Here is a 19,866-nt window from a genome sequence, read left to right on the forward strand (position 1 = left end):
CTCCTTTGGATTAGACAATTTGCTCAACTCTCCTTTGGATTAGACAATTTGCTCAACTCTCCTTTGGAATAGACAATTTGCTTAACTCTCCTTTGGAATAAACAATTTGCTCACCTCTCTTCTTTTGAAATGGACTCTTTTGCCTAACTCTCCTTTGGAATAGAAACTTTTAACTTAATCTCCTTTGAAATAAACACTTTTGTTTTACTCTCCTTTGAGATGGACAATTTAATTGTCTAAACTCTCCTTTGAAACGGACTCTTTGGCTCTACTCTCCTAGGAAACGGACACTTTTGGTTTACTCTCCTTTGAGATAGACACCATAGTTTTACTCTACTTTGGAATGGAAACTTTGTTTAACTCTACTTCATAATGAAAGCTTTAACTCCTGTAGTGATACACTATTTCATTCTTCAAATTTCGGGTATCATTTATCCTGTTTCTGAATGCTATCTTAACAATCTTTTGATTTTGTTTTACTAGTAAGCAGTTAGTATTTCTTTTGTGTTGAGCTAATGGTATGAAAAGAGGGAAATGTGTTATATTGCTTTTTAACCTCGTTATCAACAGGACAGCAAACCGAAAAAACAATTTATATTTATCAAAGCTTAAAACAAATTAATTTGAATGTTATAATAGATCTCGCTTCAAACGTTGCAGCGTTTTTATGCATCCTGGCAATTCATAAAATGTTTTGGTTTGAGCACTCTGGATGAAGGTAGATCTTGCAAAGACACCAAAGAAACAGAAAGAGTTTTAAATTACTGGGTATTTAAGACCCATTGGTGGCCTTTGGCTGTTTTCTGCTCTTTGTCTTTTTGACACATTCCCCATTTCCATTCTTAATTTTATTTTAATTTGTTAATTGCCGTACACTGATACCTTGAAATGTACATATTTTCAACAGCAAACTTGATATGCATTGCAAAATGTGTAGTCATGTTTAAATGTTTTATGATGATCTTTAAAGTTGACTAGAGCAATTTAAGTGCAGAATTCTTTAACAGTAATTCCTGCAGCAATGAAAATTAAAATAATAGTTTTCAAAGTAATAAACAAAGTGCTTAAACTAATCAAAATTATAGTTTCATGGATATTAATCTCACAAGGAGCCAGTTCATATTTGCATTTTTGTCGTTCTCAAGTTGTGTTGCAGTTCATTAAAACTATGAAATAAACGCATCACATACCAGGTTTTAAATTGTGTATGCAAGACGTTGTGGTTCCTCTACAAGACTCATCAGTGACGCTCGATTTTTATTGGCAGGTATGTTTTCATCTGAATCAAGAGATTTAAAACCTAGCAAAACTACAAAGCGAGAAACTATGTACATAGGACACTGGCAATTGCACTGTCCCACTGAACCGTGAAATCATGGTCAAACACCCTGCTTTTCAATTCAAATCTTCAAATCTAAATGAACAGTTCAGGTTTATGTGACCTCAACTTCATAGTATACATCCCAACCTCAACTTTCAAGTTTTTGACCATCTGTGACTGTGAAACATGGATCAAAGCCATTATGTGGCAAATATTTTAAAATGACAACTTCATTATAATTTGTCAAATCGAGGTCTGAACAGCATTCATCATATCATGATTAAAGTAAATTTAACCTTGTAAACTATGCACTTTAAAACTCCGGCAGGTTATGTTGGTCTTGTACAAAGCAGGGAATATAGTCATATTTCTTTAAGATGTTTTCAGAAAAAGAACTAATAATTTGATACAAATATAATTAGGTTATATATGGTTTCTACTAGATCAATTCTGGTGAGTTGGAATTCTATAGTGCTAGTTCTTAAGGTGAGTTGGAATTCTATAGTGCTAGTTCTAAAGGTGAGTTGGAATTCTATAGTGCTAGTTCTAAAAGTGAATTGGAATTCTATAGTGCTAGTTCTAAAGGTGAGTTGGAATTCTATAGTGCTAGTTCTTAAGGTGAGTTGGAATTCTATAGTGCTAGTTCTAAAGGTAACATTCTGCCAGAAGACATGTCAGCTCACCTAGACATAGTATTCAGACTGTGTGGAGACCAGTCATTGCTCTTACTCATAATTGCACCTTGCTTAAGCAGGAAGTGGCACATACCAATTGTCAAGTCTTTGGTTTGTTATGACTGGGGTTGAGTCCGTCGACCTCTCACACCTGAGGCTGGCATACTACTATGGGGTCACTGAGGCATTTATCAGACAGAGGAAGGGACAACAGTATACTGTAAATTCAGAAATTATTGTGTGCATATAATATTGCGATTTTTAAATTTATGGACTTAAATGTGATTTTAAGTTTTGCAAAGATTAAAAAAAAATTCATGTAAAAATTTCAAAATGAGTTTAAATTACAGCTATGTTAACACTGTCACATTTTTTGCAATAATAAAAACATTGCAATAATTTCTGAATTTACAGTATATAACGGGAGGAAGAAAGGAAACAATAAAATATAAAAATAACAGCTAACAATATTGTATTTCCATTTCTAGGCATTCAATCATTTAAAAATAGAAAACCTGGACAAATTTTGTTCAAACCTTGGTTAATGAATTCAAAGATTATATTGTTTACTTAAAAATATGAAAAGAAATATATAAGTGATAGTATTTTAAGACTGGACAAATACCATGTATTTCTACATCCCAAAACAAAGTTCTTTGACTTTTAACTGGAATACGTGAAGTATAGTACGATTATGTTGAATCCTTCATTAGCGCACTATGCATAAAAAACACTATTAATGACAAAAAGCTTTATTTGACAAATGAAAAGTACAAATACACATTCTAGACAGATTCAACAATAATAATGTGTGTTAAGACTAGTAATTGCAGGGGTTGCCATGGTAATCTAGGTGGCAGTCTAATGCCACTAATTACAGACATGGTATTCAGTTGAACTTGTAGTATCAAGAGAGATACAGAGATTTGTTATAAAGTCCATATCAATACTTCTCATACTGTTACACAAGGTAGTTCTTAAGAGAACCTTTGTTTCTTTGAAACCTGTTTGACCTTATTGGGGGTCCTCACTAAGAAATTTTCAGTCCATGGATGTGACTGGTCAGTTTTTGCCACAGTATATCTGCAGTTTTAAGAAAAATCAATAACCCTGTCATTTCATTATTCATCAAATCTTTTGTTCTAAATATATTGAATTAAATAAGATTTAAGTTACTAGTATAATTTATTTTGGTAATAAAATAGTTGATCATTGCTATTGATTCTTGATGCAACTTGGACCTCAACTGTTTAGAAAATGGCGAGTCAAGTACTTTTTGCAAGTCCAAAACTTGTGGATCATCTTAGTGAGAACCCTATACTGAGTTGTTATGGTAATAGTGATTTCTGAGGAAAAGAATTTTAGTCGTGGTAGGATTCTTGGACTAAAGATACACAAATTACTATGTACTTACTTTTAGCTTTATCTACTCAAATCTCTCAATTAATTTTACTGTTTTTGAAAAAAGACTTGAAGAGTCACTTTTTCGATCTGCAGAAAATTTAATAAGAAAAATAAAAAAAATCCTCTAAATAACTTGACGGAAACTGTTTATGTGTTATGGCTATACATACAACACTACCATTCAACTTAAATATAAGCAAAATCAGAATCAAAATTAAAATAATTTGCTAAAGACAAAAAATTTATAAATGCATGGGATTGAGAAATAATTATCACACATAGTTTGAAACAACTACATGTACAGGTATTTGAATTGTCATCTAAAATTTCTGTTAAATCTGCTCTTTAGATTTGACGAAAACTCACAATTTGAAATTGATTTTTCTAAATTTGCGTACAACCCCTTTGGTTAACCATTTACATGTATTATCGAAACCTGATTCTTTCTGCTTTTATAAAAATTATAAGACCAGTACAGAATACCAAATTGTGCTAGTTTTATGAGATGAAAAATTATTATGGTCCATTAGTACATGGTAAATTATGATAAATATCATGTGGCTTTTCTTACAAAAAAAAATCTAACAATTGAAATTGATCATAAATTGAACTGTAATGTTCGTTCCTTTACGAACCTTTGTTCTTGTTCAGATCTTTTTCGTAAAAAAAACCGCACAGGTTTTGAGCTCATGTATGATCGTGTTAACGTATCTTATCAGAACTACATTTATGCATGTGCTCATACAAACTAAGGGGGTGGGAGAAAATTAATCTGCCTTAAAAACATGATTTAAAGTTATAATAAGAATACATATATATATTTTATCTACATACATTCAGAATATAATTAACTGGGACAGACTGCTCAAAAATATTTGAACTGAACATCCTTATCGTTCGTACACCTCTCACACAGATAAATATGCAGGATATATGCTGCTATTAAAACATACATATTACCCAGAATCCAACCTCCCAGTAAAGGTCAAATGATAAAGTTCAAATCAAAAATTATTTTTGAATTTTTCAACTTTTGATGCTTTTTAAATTTTTCAGACAAGAAAGATTTATAAAAACAAATGTGTTTTTAAATTATTTCCAGACAAGAAAAGATTTATAAAAACAAATGTATTCGAAACAACTCCGTTTTACTTCACATAAATATTAAACATGACAAAAACATTAAATAGAAGAGTATGTATGTAATGGCTTGAACATGAACCTTGAGACTTTATAGAACGTAAGAAAATAAACATACAAAAGATATTAAATTCTGTATCAAACTAACAGAAAATTCAAAACATACAATACAATCCCATGTAAAATTAAGTTATATATATATATATATTATACCATTGCACTATTTCATTGGCAAAATCTTTGCACTCCTAGCATGCAACACTGTTTGCACATTAATTTAAAAATGAATGAAAAATATCAGAAATACATTTAAAAATACATTTTCTTTCTGAACATAAGTGGTGCTTTATTAACATTTATTTTTCTTTAGTGTCCAAGTGAATTTAAAAATTTGTGAAAATACCATATTTAACCATTTTTTTAATACTTCGGTCTGATTCTTAATGATTTTTTTTAAAATTTATATACAGTAGAAATTTTTTAACTGATCATTCACTCAAAGTGAATGGACCTTTTATTTTTTTTATTTTGAAGAGATTCAACCTGAAAAAAACACAAAACTACAACTATACTATGTAAGGATAGTATACCTGTTTCCAGTTTTGAACTGGTACCATTTTAATCTGTGTAATCCTATGATTTTATACAATAAGATGAACATTACACAGTGCAAGAAAACACAAAATCAATATTTATAAGCACTTTAAAAAAGAAAACTAGAGTTAGGATTACATGGAGTTACACAATAGAACGGTACACAGCCAACTTTCGAATTTTTTAAATTTGTTCTAAGTGCACGATTTTTTTCAAAATAAGAAACACACATAACCAAGCACATCTGGTCACATCCACACTTTGAAAATATCCCAAAGATCTTCCGTTATATGTTAAAAATGCAATGAAACATTTAATGTTTGACGTCTTCTATTCCAATTACACTAAATATTCACAGACGAAATTATTCTCCTTTATATCCAATGTAAAATATGTTGTTCCATTTTTTCCTTTTCAAAAGGTTTGTATCCTAACTATAAAGCAAACATATGATAAACATCAAACAGAATTCCATCCACAGTTTTACACTCCTCCCCCCTAAACATATACAAGTGGTTTGATCAAGATCTGTTTCTAGTTCTAAAATCACAACAGATCCCGTGGATTTTTTGTCATTTTTAAAAATTATAGTCAGGATTATAAAATGGAGGGGGGCTACAATGTGTGCCCCTCCTCAATTCCAGATCTTCAAGAAACTGTCCCATGATCCTGTGGCAACAGCCATTCCGTCTTCGGTTACCCCTAGACAACTGACACGATTGTCGTGGCCTGCTAATACACCTGAAAAAATCAAAATTCATAAAATGAGCAATACAATTCATGAATTGACTTGAAAAATCTTTAGGTTAGAGAAGAGCAGCAAATAATTCATGTTTGTCGAAGTAAAGGAAAAATAGTATTTGAAAATAACCAGCTTTCGGCATGTTTCATTATTTTCTTTTTGAAATCTTCTTCAAATTATATCCAAAGGTAAAAATAAATATTTTTTTTTTTTAATAAATTGATGTTTCTATTTTCATTTTATAATTCTTTCATTATTTACTGTTATAACCAGGATAGTAGGTCAAAATAGCAATAAAATAAAATGTCAGCAATTTTTAAATTTCAATTTGTTCAATGCTGGTGTTCTCTGTAAATGTTGTACATTAAGCAGTTTTAGTAAAGAAACAAGGACCAAACAAATTTCTGTTGTATAAAACTCAACCAAGAAATGTTAAGTGACATTTTTCTTTTTTCTGTGCAGTGAAGCAGTAAAACCTTCTTGATAACCTGTCAAAATAGAAGCTGACCACCACTTTATTAGCCAATGTCAAATATAACCTCAACTTACCTGCTCTCTCTTGTTTGAGAACATCCCATACATTGCAGTTAAAATCATCATATCCACCCAGCAACAGACGGCCAGACTTGGAGAAGGCAACTGATGTTATACCACATATAATGTTGTCGTGGGAGTACATTCCTATCTCTTGGTCAGCACGGATATCAAACAAGCGACATGTTGCATCGTCTGATCCAGTAGCAAAGGCATATCCATTTGGAAAATACTGTAAAGAAAAAGAATTACTATATAGAATAATACATAAATAGAACAACAGGTTTCACAGTACTATTGACTCCTCTCAAATAATTTACTGTTCATTGGCTAATCTTAGCAACTTGGGGCACAAATTTAATGAACCATATTCTATTAACTTTTTGTCAAATCTTGTATTAACATGAAAATAATTTTCCTTCAATCCACAAACTTTGAAAAAATGAAAATAAATAGATCAACAAGATCACCAATAGGTCTGGGTAGGACCAACAACTACTAAAAAAAAAAATTACATAAATACATAGAAAGAAGACGACACATCAAAAACTATCAACACAGGACTTAGTTTGCCTGCCTTGGTACACTTGTCTATTCTCAATCTGTATACTTTGTACTTAGTATCACCATAAAAGAAATAAAACAATATTTCAAAAGGTACTTTTTGCATTAACAATCTAATGGGCTTTTAATATTAAAACTTTCAGCAAACCTTCTCATCAATAATAAGAAGACAATGGTATGATTGCAAATGGTACAACTATCCACCAAAGATCAAATGACTAAAGATAGCAACTATAGGTCACCATATGGTCACAAATTAACCTAATTATATTAAACAAAGCATCACTTAACATGATTAGTTTTGACTTGACCTAAACAGCTTTTGGTGCCAATAAAAATGCTAAATATTGGAGGTTGTGACTGATACCAAAATCTTGCATCATACAATGAATATGACTCATGATTGTCACACAATTTAGTGGCAGATCAAGAAAATTTTATAAGTGGAACCCACTGACTGCCAAAAGAGGGCACTCACTTCAATCATGCTTCAGTGATTCCCTATAAAATCAATCAAATTTTTCCCAGAAAAGCCCCCCCCCCTCAAATCCCCTCTGCAATTTAACCTGTTTATCATGTACATGGACAACATTGATCTGATGTTTTACAATTGGTGCCTAATCACTTTAAAGCTTCATACAATCTCGCATATTGGATTTTTTTAAATTTCAACTGGCCACCTTAATTTAGTGATTTCCCTGGAGGGTTGATGCAAGGTGGAAACACCATGCATTTATAAAGGTCCAAAATCTTTAAAACCCCTCCTTTAAAAATCATGACAAACATTCTTTAATAAGCTTCTAGAGAAATAACTACACTTCTTACAATTAAAATGGTTCTTTAAAACATAGTAACCCCCTTCCTTCATAATTCATGATCAATATTCTTTAATAATCTTCTAGTGAAAATACTACACTTCATCTAATTATAATGCCTTATCTTTATCTATAGGCATGCTATCAGTCAGGATACGTAGTATAAATGTTTTGAAACAGGTTCATTTATTATTCACTATCTAATTTGATATCGTCATAGTATCTATTGAATCCTTTGAGAATTAAATGTTAAACATGCACTGTAATATTGACTTGTGCTATGTACAAATCAATATAACCAATTTGAATACATGTTGCAGAAATCAATACATAATACTGTTTGCTAGCTGTAATTCTAGAATCAGTAAATGTTAAAGTTCACAAAATTATTATCAAAGCAATTCTCTGGTTACTCTTTCAAACATCATTCCTTTGTTTACGGATTTGAGTTTTTGGAATTTGATATTGATCCATAATTTGGTCTCAAGTGTCGGCTTTACATCAATTCCTAGAATCTTCCCACATCTATCATTTAGCAATAATTAATTATTAGGTGTAGTCATGGTTTTCCTAAACTTTCTTATTGATGTTTAACGAATGACCTTCACCCAATTGAACTACAAAATGTTTCTATACATACAGAAATCAGTCTTAACCAGCCATGTATGGCTTGCTTTTAAGTTAATGATTTTTTTCAAATAAGACAGTTATGACCTTTAAATTGAATGAATAAATGGAGCATATCAGAATAAATCTAAAGATACAATTATCAGGTCATAAAATATTCTTGTGATTGGTGCTAAATAGATATAAGATGTGGTATGAGTGTCAATTAACACTACTTTCAACTCTCTTGTGCTACATGGCAGTCACTTGTTAATATTGCAGGAAGCCATATTGCCTTGAGAGAACCTCTTCCCTTTAGTAGTCAAATTTGAAATATTCATTAATATGTATGTAATAGATACTCATTTATGATAGAGTTGTTAGATTGTTATCCCACTAAATCACCATTGACTGTTTCAACACACAAAGAGTGATTTTTAACCGAAGTATCTTGTTCTGTTATTTTTTTTTATCTATAACAATATCCAAATATGTAATTGAAGATACCTGTCTAGTCTTCTGATAAACTTTCAAATTTAAAAGACAGAAGCTCAATTCTAATAAATGTAATCTGTTGGGTTGTAGAGAAGAATTTTACAAGCCTGGGCTTGTGGACTAGCTTGAAGACTGCCTTCCACTTATCAAAGCAACTTGTATGTGACTACTTACTGTTATTGCATTGATATCCGATTCGTGGCCAGAAAATGTTTGTCTACACATACCATCTCTTATATCCCATAACTGAAAAAGAAATAAAAAATAGTTTAACTCAGTAATCATAATAATCTATAAATCATTTCATAGTAATAAAATTTTACAAAAAAAACACACAAATCATATACAAAGTACATGCTATTAAACACCGATATGCTCAAAAGTATTTATGAATATTATGTTTTCATAATACACCTTATTGCTATTTTTTTTGGCATAACTGGATATCACAATGGTTCCAGTAAAATTTGGACATCAATACAAAATATCTGACATCACAAAGGAAAAGTGATTGTTGTATGACGTCAATAATTCAAGCGAAGCAGATTATCGGGTCACCTAGGACAGATTTCCAAATATTGATAAGGATATGGTAGTCACACAATGGCATTAAAGGCAATGCCTTTAAAAATCTGCCAACATTACAATGCTCTCCACAATTTCATATAATATACGATGCTGGCATTTAGAACAGGAAGTTAAAAGAAGCGTTTTACGTAAAAATTAAAGCATCACATCCATAACTAAATCAAGAAGGAAATTATCTCAGATAGCAAATAAACACTCAGGCATTATAGCATCAAATTACCATGCTGTTAAATGGACCCTAGGGAAAACAACAGATAAAGTGGTGATGTAGGAGTACCAATGAATAATAAAGCATATTTTCTTTTCTAATTGGAATAAATATTAATATATTCATTTGCTGAAAAAAACAAAAATCCGACAAAATCATCTTATTTTTCATGTTCTTTTCAGACTGCAATTAGCTATGGTCACTTCATGCTATTTATTTTAAAATATGTAAGTTGAGGTTAAAACAAGAAAATCCAACAAAATCATCTTATTTTCCATGTTTTTTTCAGACTGCAGTTAGCTATGGTCACTTCATGCTATAAATTAATATATATTCAAAATTATTTTCAAAGCTTTTCATGTCACTTCATGCTATACATTATTAATAAACGGATTTTCATTCAAGAAAAAAAAAAAAAAAAAAATCCAACAATATCATCTTTTTCCCCATGTTTTTCAGAGATTGCTATAATGTCACTTCATGCTACATGTTATTGTTAAAAACCCAATGGCTCTTCCCAGAAATTGCATGTAGGCAAATTTTGTCTATTGATCAACAACAATAACTCCACCTTTAAGCAGCTTTAATTACAGGTGAAAGCACATGATAGCCAGCTTAAGCACCTGACGTTATTGATTATTGGAAACTTAATGAGAATTTATGAGGACAGTAATTATCTTTGATGATAATTTGTACATTAACGATATATCACTGAATCTTTGACGTTGAATACCATGTTAATTATGCAGCATTTCATATTTGACTGATATACATAAGAGGGTTATAATGAATCTGACATTTTACTGCCGATCACGCTTATTTGATTGGAAGCAAAAAGTACACTCAAATATCAAATCAATATCAATTGTCAATATTGCACATGTGAAAAAAAAACAGGCCTCCGGAAGGGAATTTTCTCGCTGTATTGAAGATCCATTGGAGGACTTCAGCTGTTTTCTGCTTTTTAGTCATGTTGTTGCATATTGATAAGGTGTGATCAGATGTGCCATGAGACAACGATCTACCACAGATAAAAAGAGATGGATGTATGTAGTGATAGGCATCATAAAGCATTCAACAATGAGCAAAAATCAACTTAAGAAAAAGTCATTTCTGAACTGATTTTCATAAATCTATCTTAAATCAAAAATTATTTGGAGATATCTAATTTTTATCCGTTTTTTCTCGTCACAACAAAAATGACTTGGAAAGAAATTCATTCCTTGATGACATAGATTATTGTTCATATTAGAGCTAAATTCCAAATGCTTATAGAATAAAATATGGTTGGCTTGCTTGCTTTGTATGTATAAAGTTTACTCAAGTTTTGTAATAAGATTGACATCTTCAAATAATATATATTGGCATTGTTAAACCAGCATATATTACATTTTATTTAGATTGAAATTACACAATGTACAATATACAAGCAAAGCAAGCTATCATGATTGATTGATTGTTGGTTGCTTAACGTCCAGTGGCAAATATTTCATGCATACTTGGGACGAGATCAAGTTCACAAAAAGTACAATAGATAGGTGTTGTCATAATAGAGGCCATTTGGTCGAGGAAATTTGGATTGCCACTGGAAAATGAGGGTAAATTAGATAGGGACAGAAATTTTGCCTTGCAACAGACCACCCATTGAACGTCAAAGAGTTGTTGCAAGGGTTCTTCACATGCAAAGAGCATGGCACTCTCTTTACATGAGACATCGGATTTAACGTCCCCATTCTGAGCAGATGCGACTGCTAACTTAATACATCCCACTTCAGCAAGTGTTTTACTGCCAGTCAGGAGAAGACCAAACAAGCTATCAAACCAAAGTCTTGCTCTACATGCATTTGGATATCAGCTCTAATGTAACACTTAATCTGGTTCAGAAATAATTGTTAGCCTAGTCTAATGTGTTCTGATTGACCTATATTGGATACAATTTAAAATGTCACGGAAAACTGATAATTGGATGTATGCATTCTTGGAAAAATAAATCAGTCAACAATTAGGCATTAATGGAAAGGTTTTAGAAAGGGTATGAATAAACATGTCAAGGTTGTGATATCAACAAACATATAGAACTTAACCTGTAGCCAATTGCTCATTTTATTAAAGGTTGCATCCTGACCCAGATAATACTATAGAAACTACTTGATAGATATAAGAACATGTGGCATGAGTGCCAACAAGACTACTCCATATAAGTCACAATTTGTAAAAGTAAACAATTATAGGTCACATTACAAACTTCAACACAGAGCCTTGGCTCACACCCAACAGCAGGCTATAAAGGGCCTCAAAAATGACATGTGTAAAACCATTCAGGTCTAATCTGTATATAAAACGAGAAACACTTATGAACCACACCAACAAACAGCAACTTCTGAACATCAGGTTAGACTTGGGACAGGTGCAAACAAATGTATCAGGCTTAAATGCTTTAATAGGTACCAGTCTTCACCCTAACCCAAAATAATTGTATAACATCAGAACATCATAACATTAAATATCAGTAGCATGATTGACTAGCCTCTTTCAAATTGATTTTAAACTTACTTTAGCTGAAGCATCACATGCTCCAGATACAAAAGTTTTAAAGTCTGGGGAGAGTGACAAACTCATAACATCACCAGTGTGTCCTGTGAAAGCTGTTGTCTGTTGGCCTGTTTCTATATCCCATAATGCACTGTAAAACAAGATTGAAAACATGTGATTATTCCATAATGCACTGTAAATAAGTAGAAAAAATGTGATTCACATCAATGCTATTTGGAATATGTTGTTTGGTAGCAGTTATTCATTCTGTATATGATATGAAGTTATAAGAATTAGCTTTTTATCTATCATTGTATCCAGACACAACAAAAGTTTATTTTAAAACTTATAGGAAATACCTACTTCCACAAGGATATATTTATAGATTGGTTTTCTCCCTTGAGCCAGGACGGCAAAAGCAAGAAAGGCAATCCAGTTGAGATGATCAATGTTAATCTGTTTATCACTATTTTACCTATGACAAGGTTGTCAATTTTCTTGTCCAAACCCAGGACAATGGGGGTTTCCAACTATATATCCCCATTCAAATGCATGGTTTGTCTAAATAAAAGGGTGGTTTGCAACCCCCAAAACCCTTCCCCTGGATCTGCCACTGTATTAAATTGTCTGCATGAAAGATACCACAGATCACAATCTTGAAATGTCCTTTTACACTTCTTTGTTGAGGACCATGATCACAAAATGTATTTGTGTTGTTGGGTAGCTGATTCACCAACATATTACACACATAGGTATATATAAGATTTTGTGACATTAGAATTTTTAACATGTTTTGACAATTCACCTATTCAAAATCTAAAGGACTATGGGTCATCCCATTGTTTGTACACCAAAGTAAAAAGATCGTTATACCATTGCTGGAATCCATTGTTTAGAATGTTTTAAACCCATCACAATGATTCTGTGTACACTTTTGAAAATATTACCCAGAATTCATTAGATTCTGAAACAGCGAATTGAAATATAACATAAACCATACCATGACATGTCTCCAGAACTGGTCACTATTTGGTTATCATCTATAAACCTACAACAGGACAGGTAACCAGTGTGACCTGGTAACTCTCGACTGACACGGACATTTCCCTCTCGGGTTTTTAAACTATAAATAGAACAGATATTATCCAATCCACCACAAGCTACATAACTACCAGATGGAGCGTAGGCACAAGTCATCACCCAACTAGATCTCAATGGTATAGCATGTACCTGGAAAATACAAAATATTTCTCATCAATAAAACTTTCAGAATTAATTCTTCACTAACTTGATTGTTTTAATAATTTGTTTAGACATACAAGCACTGTCAGGATTGAATCAAGATTTCAGTTAGGGTGAGGTTTTAATTGTCTGATATGGTTAAAATAGCAGTAAGAATGGCCAGGGAAATATATTTATTGTAGCTTTTATGATGATCAAAAGCGAGGCTTCTTCCTCCATTTCTCCACTGGTTGTTTGGGAATATTGTATATCTGGTTACTTTCAAAGACCTGTGTCAATATTGCCATGGTCATATTAAATCATCCTTGTATTCCAAAATTAAACTTCAAAAGTTTTTTCTATGGTAGAAAATATCATTTTGAAATGTATTTTTTATCAATTTCAACAATCTTTTTTTTTTGTTTATTGACATTTTCATTTTCATCATTTGATTTTAAATGTAAAAACACATTTCCCAGTTACCAAGGAAACTCTATAAAATGTATTTTTGAAAAGAAAATGATTTCACTAAAGTATTACCATTGATAAGAAAATCAATACTTAGCAAGGAAAAAGGCTTTCATATTATTGTCCATCAAGGAAGTAAATCTTCTGAGCAACTTAGATATGAGGATAAACAACTAAGGTATTTCCTCATTTGATAATCTTTTAAAACTTTTTACAATAAAGTACTGATAAAACAGTCATATATATCTTATGTATATCTTATCTCAGATAGACTGAAAAACATTTGATGTAATAATGAACTACGTACTTTTAATTTTTAACATTTTTTATATAGATATGAGTTATATTGCATGTGACTATCAAGTATCAGATATCCATTGGTGCAAATTTAAATAAATCTTCATCTATCCTTCCAGTTTTATAATAATCACCAGAATATAAACATGTAAAAAGTGTAGATACACAAAACATATCCAGAACTTTGAAATTGATTTTCCTTCGATGTCAAAGTGTAACGCATTTGATGCAGTTAGGCTGTAAGGCAGATTTTTCAGCAGATTTTTGTCTGACAAAGAGACCCAAAAATCAAACGCACCTTACAACTCATCACAGTTGAGTTGTTGACCAAATATGTTGCCATTGTGTTAAGTAATTTCTGAGAGTTGGATGAAAGGACAGACAACATTGATCATGGACTATAGTAGTACAACTTGACCACTAATAGTTTACCTTGTTTGTTGTATATCCGTCCCATACAATTAATTTACCATCTTGTGAGGCTGACACTAAATTTCTGTAAACACAAAATAAGGTTAAATATAAGCATTCAAATCACCTTCAATAAATAATGAAAACAGATTTCAGCCTGAGTAAAATGTATGTCTGATTTTTCTAGTATTGAACTTGACATGATATAACCAGCTAACAGTGCAACATGGAGATTTAATTTTTAATATGTATTGAAAGTTTCCATTATTTTCATTTAAATTAACTTCTAAAATTAAATTTATAAAGCCCTGAATGAATGTTTCTTTTAAATATAAATTGGATCCCAAATAGTTTGAAAAGTTAGTACTCCCAATAGTGTTCTGTCCACGGTTCACACTACATAACAATCATGTGAAAAAGTGACATTTGACATAGAAAACTTTTGTGCTGTTTCTTCCAATTTAAAATGTATCAAAGATATTAAGCAACATAAATCAATAAATTGAAACTGTGCATTGTAATTAAAATATATATAATTTGTTACTAAGGGAATCTAAGTAAATGTCTATTTGAATTCTATACAAAACCAACATCTGAATATGACAATAATTTGATCATCTCAAATATTTAATTACAATACATTTTAATCTAAACCTCCATGTACACACTATTTAACTATACATGAGTATGAACTGAAAATGATCATGATATTTGCTAATGTCAATGCACATGTGGAAAATGAAAAATTCTGTCTGTTGCTCAAACAGGAAAAAAACCTCTGGACTTATAGCAGAAAGCTGAAATCTCACATCTTGGGCCAATTGCTATAAAAAGATTGCTTGCACCAAACACATTTATGTTCTATCGTCTGAAATTTGTTATTTTCAAAATTTTAAAGAAAACATTCAAAAAATTGACATTTTTTTACATTTTAATAGATATAGATCCCAGAAAGCATTAACATTTAATGAACAGCATGTTTGAAAAGCAATTTAGGCAAAAAGCAAGCAAGTTTTTGAGAAACAAGCTTTCAATTTAAAAATACAGCTGTTGCATTTAAATCATGAAGATATTATCAAAGCTATTTTTTAATACAGCTTATGTTTGGTCTCTTGCTGGAAAAAACTGATGTTTGGCAACAGAAGAACAATGAAAATTAAATCAAATAACCAAATTCTTCTTTCTGAAGACATGATTTGTCAAAATGGACAAAAATAATTTAAAAAAAACACAATTTTCTAGCGTAGTCATATAACATTAAATACATTTTGAAATAAACTTTATGATGTAATCAAAAACTGAAATCAATTTTAATCGAAGACTGAAAAATATTTGTCAGAGCTTAAAAATGGTCATGCTTCCATATTCTTTTCCTTTCACCAAGAGAAAAGCTGTTTCCATCATTTACTAACCAAGCCATTCCCAAGTTTAGTTTTCTTTTTTAAAAGAAGAAGCAATTTCCTTGGCCTGTACACCTTGTAAAATGCATTACTATTTCTTAAAAGAGTTCAAATTAAGATCACCAATTAGTTAGCATGCAAGAGGTGCAAAATCTCAATTAAGTATGTGTGAAGTTAACAACTCTTTAAACATACAAATAATGTCATATCAAATTCAATGAAATTAATACAAATACAAAATGAATTTCTAGGTCAAAAAGGAATAAAATTAAACTTGCATCTAAAATTCACAGTTAAAGAACAGCAAACTGGAGTATAAAAATATATCATGTTAATCAGGAGACAAATCATGCAAAATTTATTTTTAAGTAAAATATTAATTCCAAAAGACAATTGCTTTTTTGCCTTTGCTTGCTTTGTCAGTTTGCCATTTCAGAAACTTAAGAATATCAAAAGTGCATAGGCGGATTTACCATTTGTGTGCAGTATGGAAGATGACATAAAGCTTAAAGTTTTTATGAAAATCTTTAAATGATATGACAGACTACAAATCCTACTTTGTTTACATGAAATACACAAAAAAATGATAGTAAAACTGTATCTAAGAGATTGATTTGATACGTTATGGGTATAGTCACTAAGGGAGCCAAAAAAATAAACATCGACTAGTGTGCAGAAAATATGGGGGGTCAAAAATTGTAACAATAAAAATATATATGGGTATATATAATATGATAATTCATCTATTACTTGAGAAAAAAATTGAAGAGCAATGCACTCTACAAGATTTAAGACATGTTTTGTAGAATGTTTTGTTAATTTTTCAATTTTTACAACAAAACATCATGATATACTAGTAATACTGAGAAAAATATAAATCTCATGTTATCATTTTCATGAAAAAGGCCTTATTTCTTGCTGAATCTTAAAACATCTAAACAACAGAAAAAAGTTTTTTTTTTTCAAAATATCCACATGCATTTAACATGAAAAATGTACACTCAATTGATACTATAAAGTGGGAGTATTTTTTTAGAATAAATTTCAAGTTTTTATTTTAGTTTTTTCTTTGTCCCCATAAAATTCCCTCTATTCAGAATGAAATAGATGTCCAATTAACATCAGCAAATTTGCCTGTATAGATAGCGAAAATGATGATCATGAAATAATGTGCATGTATAAATATATGTAAACATGGTAAAAAGTGACGAGACATACATTGTAAATCATATGATATAATTACAATAATGCTGAAGATAAAACTACAAGAGAGAAAGAGAAGAGTATAACATGCAAGACGTGTTAATATGCAATTTTACAGCTCTTCTATAAAAGCATGCAAAGCAAACCTTTGATCAACTTGCTTGCTATGTTTGCAAACAATAGGTAGGTGGAGTTTTAGCCAGTTTTATATATACAAGGATTTGATTAGACAATAAAAATTGACATGAAATGAAGTTAATGTTAATTGTCCAATCAAATTCCAGTACATAGTAAACAGACTGAAACAGACTTAGTACCTACATGTTGTTTACAAACGTAGCAAGCAAGTTGATTTAAAGGTTTGCTTTGCATGCTTTTATAGAAGAACTGTAAATAATTTTTCCTTTTTTTCATTCTGTAATTTCACTACCAAATCATGCAGATCTACCACAAAACAAAAGCAAATCCAAAAACTTGACAATCACTTTTAATCTGGAATCACTACTCATTTTTTCTCATAAATTTTATGATTTTAGTTTTAAAATACAACAATGAAAAAACATATACAAAGAAATATACTTACAACCCGTTACTGAATGCAAGAGAGAGAGAGAATAAATAAATGAAATGGATATCACCTGTACAAATTCTAATACTATTTAGGTGCAACCATCTTTTTTATTGATGTCACTTCTATACATTTTACTAGAAAACCTGTCAGCATCATTTTCATACTTACACGTTCCCCTTTTTTCAGATATATGACAAAGTCATTGTTTTCAATATGAAAACTCAATATATATGATTGTTGTATATAAATCAATCAAAATTACTCTGAAAACTGTCTATGGTTATTATCTTCCCTTTTAGTAGAAATGGCCATGAAGGTTCATTTGTTTTGCCACAAACTCCAAGAGCGCATTTGGACCAAATAAACAAAATATGATGTAAACAACACCATTAGGTACATGTACTAAAAGATGTCTTGAAATTTTACATGAAATTCAGTCAATGATATTGAAAAAGTGGAAGATTTAACATGATACAGAATGCAAAAGGACAGCGACCAAATAAACTAGTACCATATTGTCAATCTGTGAATTATGTTGGCATTCAATTTTGTGATCTTTGAAATTTTGGTATTTTAAAATGGTTACATTTTCCTAATATGATTTCTTATGGTGTTTTATACCCTGCTTAATTCACAACATATGCAAGAGTGATTTTTTTCATGAGAACCACTTTAAGCATGCACTTTGTACTTGAAAGGTCGATGAAATAACTCATCTGTACTCTGACGTCATTCTTTTTTTATCAAGATTTCATAGATAGTTTATTGCACGTCAGGTCTATGAATCAATCAGTCTCTATAATAAAAGAACTTTATTGCAAAATATAAGCAGGATGCCAAATACATATTTTTACAAATTTTCCATTACTTTTCTGTCAGAATTCAAATGACCAATTCTGACCTAGTATAGCATACAGATGTTACCTGTCACTTGCTTCCCAAGGATTAAAATTTATGAATAGTATGACATGTATGGGAATGTGGGTTCATAGGAAACAATACCCAGCTCATACTACAAAGTATCATTTCCAACAGAATCTTGGTCAAAACACTAATTTGCTGTTGAATACAAAAAAATCACATCTTTATGGATGATTGATTGTTGGGCACTTAAAGTCCAGTGGAAAATATGTCATCTTAATGAAAATGTGTACCAAGTTTCAGGTTGTTGTGAACACATCATTCCAAATTTTACATGGCCCCTATATAAATTTATGTTACATAAGAATGCACCATATTACCAGGCTGTTTGAGGTTTCGAACTATCATAAAATGGTCGCCACATGTAAAATGTATTCAAAATCCAGATATTTTTTATTGCTACATTGTATCAATAATAATATTACTTGTGACAGCTGTTTAAAGTTGTCTGTGCCTGACAATAACTTTAGTACACTATTTTCTATGGCTACATTGTCTATAAACTTGTTGGATCAATAATATAATCGTGACAAATGCATAAACTATTGCAAATGTAGAAATCAGACTTTTGAAGACCTGGCACAATGCTGATAATAGCATCGATATTGATTTTTCTCTTCCTTGCATTGCTTGCTACATATGTACAGAAATTTTATTTGAGCATAGTCTGAATATAAATATTGCATGTCTTTGTTGAAAGAAACGTCTAGCAAAATCATTCCTTTTTTTTCTTAACAGCAAAAGGAAATACTTATAATTCATTTATTTCATGACACTGTGTACCAATTTTCGTGGATATTTAATTTCATGGTTTTGCTGAGGTCTGCATTCAGGCCTATAGAAAATTTGTTGAACATTTAATTTGGTGGTTTACCTGTACGCACGAAATGCATGAAAATTTTGTACATGTATTTTTGTTGGCTTAGTTGTCATAAGTCCTAATGATTGTTGATTTAAACAGATTGTACTTCCAAGGCCGTAGCTATAGCCATTTAAACCATTTTTCCTCATATTGCTTAACTTGCCTAATTAAGGAGAACTCAGAAACTCTGCCCAATATAATAGAGCTGTGAAAATATTTCAATGCCATCTAATTAGCAGTTATGATTCAAAGACATTGATTGTTCATGGATTTCTCACATCTGTCATGTCTGATG

The 19,866-nt window shown here is 31.0% G+C and overlaps 1 protein-coding gene across 2 annotated transcripts in view; it reads right to left on the bottom strand.

Moving 5' to 3' along the window:
* Positions 1–2,731: 2,731 nt before the first annotated feature.
* Positions 2,732–19,866, bottom strand: part of LOC134692007 (guanine nucleotide-binding protein subunit beta) — a 29,943-nt gene continuing 12,808 nt past the window's right edge. For both annotated transcript variants that reach the window (XM_063552345.1, XM_063552346.1), the window contains exons 4-9: positions 14,636–14,699; positions 13,218–13,447; positions 12,239–12,368; positions 9,064–9,135; positions 6,425–6,641; positions 2,732–5,874 (exon numbers count right to left, since the gene is read on the bottom strand). In XM_063552345.1, the coding sequence (XP_063408415.1) occupies positions 5,768–5,874; positions 6,425–6,641; positions 9,064–9,135; positions 12,239–12,368; positions 13,218–13,447; positions 14,636–14,699 (820 nt within the window). In that variant the 3' untranslated portion in view covers positions 2,732–5,767. The remainder of the gene's footprint in view (positions 5,875–6,424; positions 6,642–9,063; positions 9,136–12,238; positions 12,369–13,217; positions 13,448–14,635; positions 14,700–19,866) is intronic.

This window comes from Mytilus trossulus, chromosome 12, assembly GCF_036588685.1.
Source record: "Mytilus trossulus isolate FHL-02 chromosome 12, PNRI_Mtr1.1.1.hap1, whole genome shotgun sequence".
Lineage (NCBI taxonomy): Eukaryota > Metazoa > Mollusca > Bivalvia > Mytilida > Mytilidae > Mytilus > Mytilus trossulus.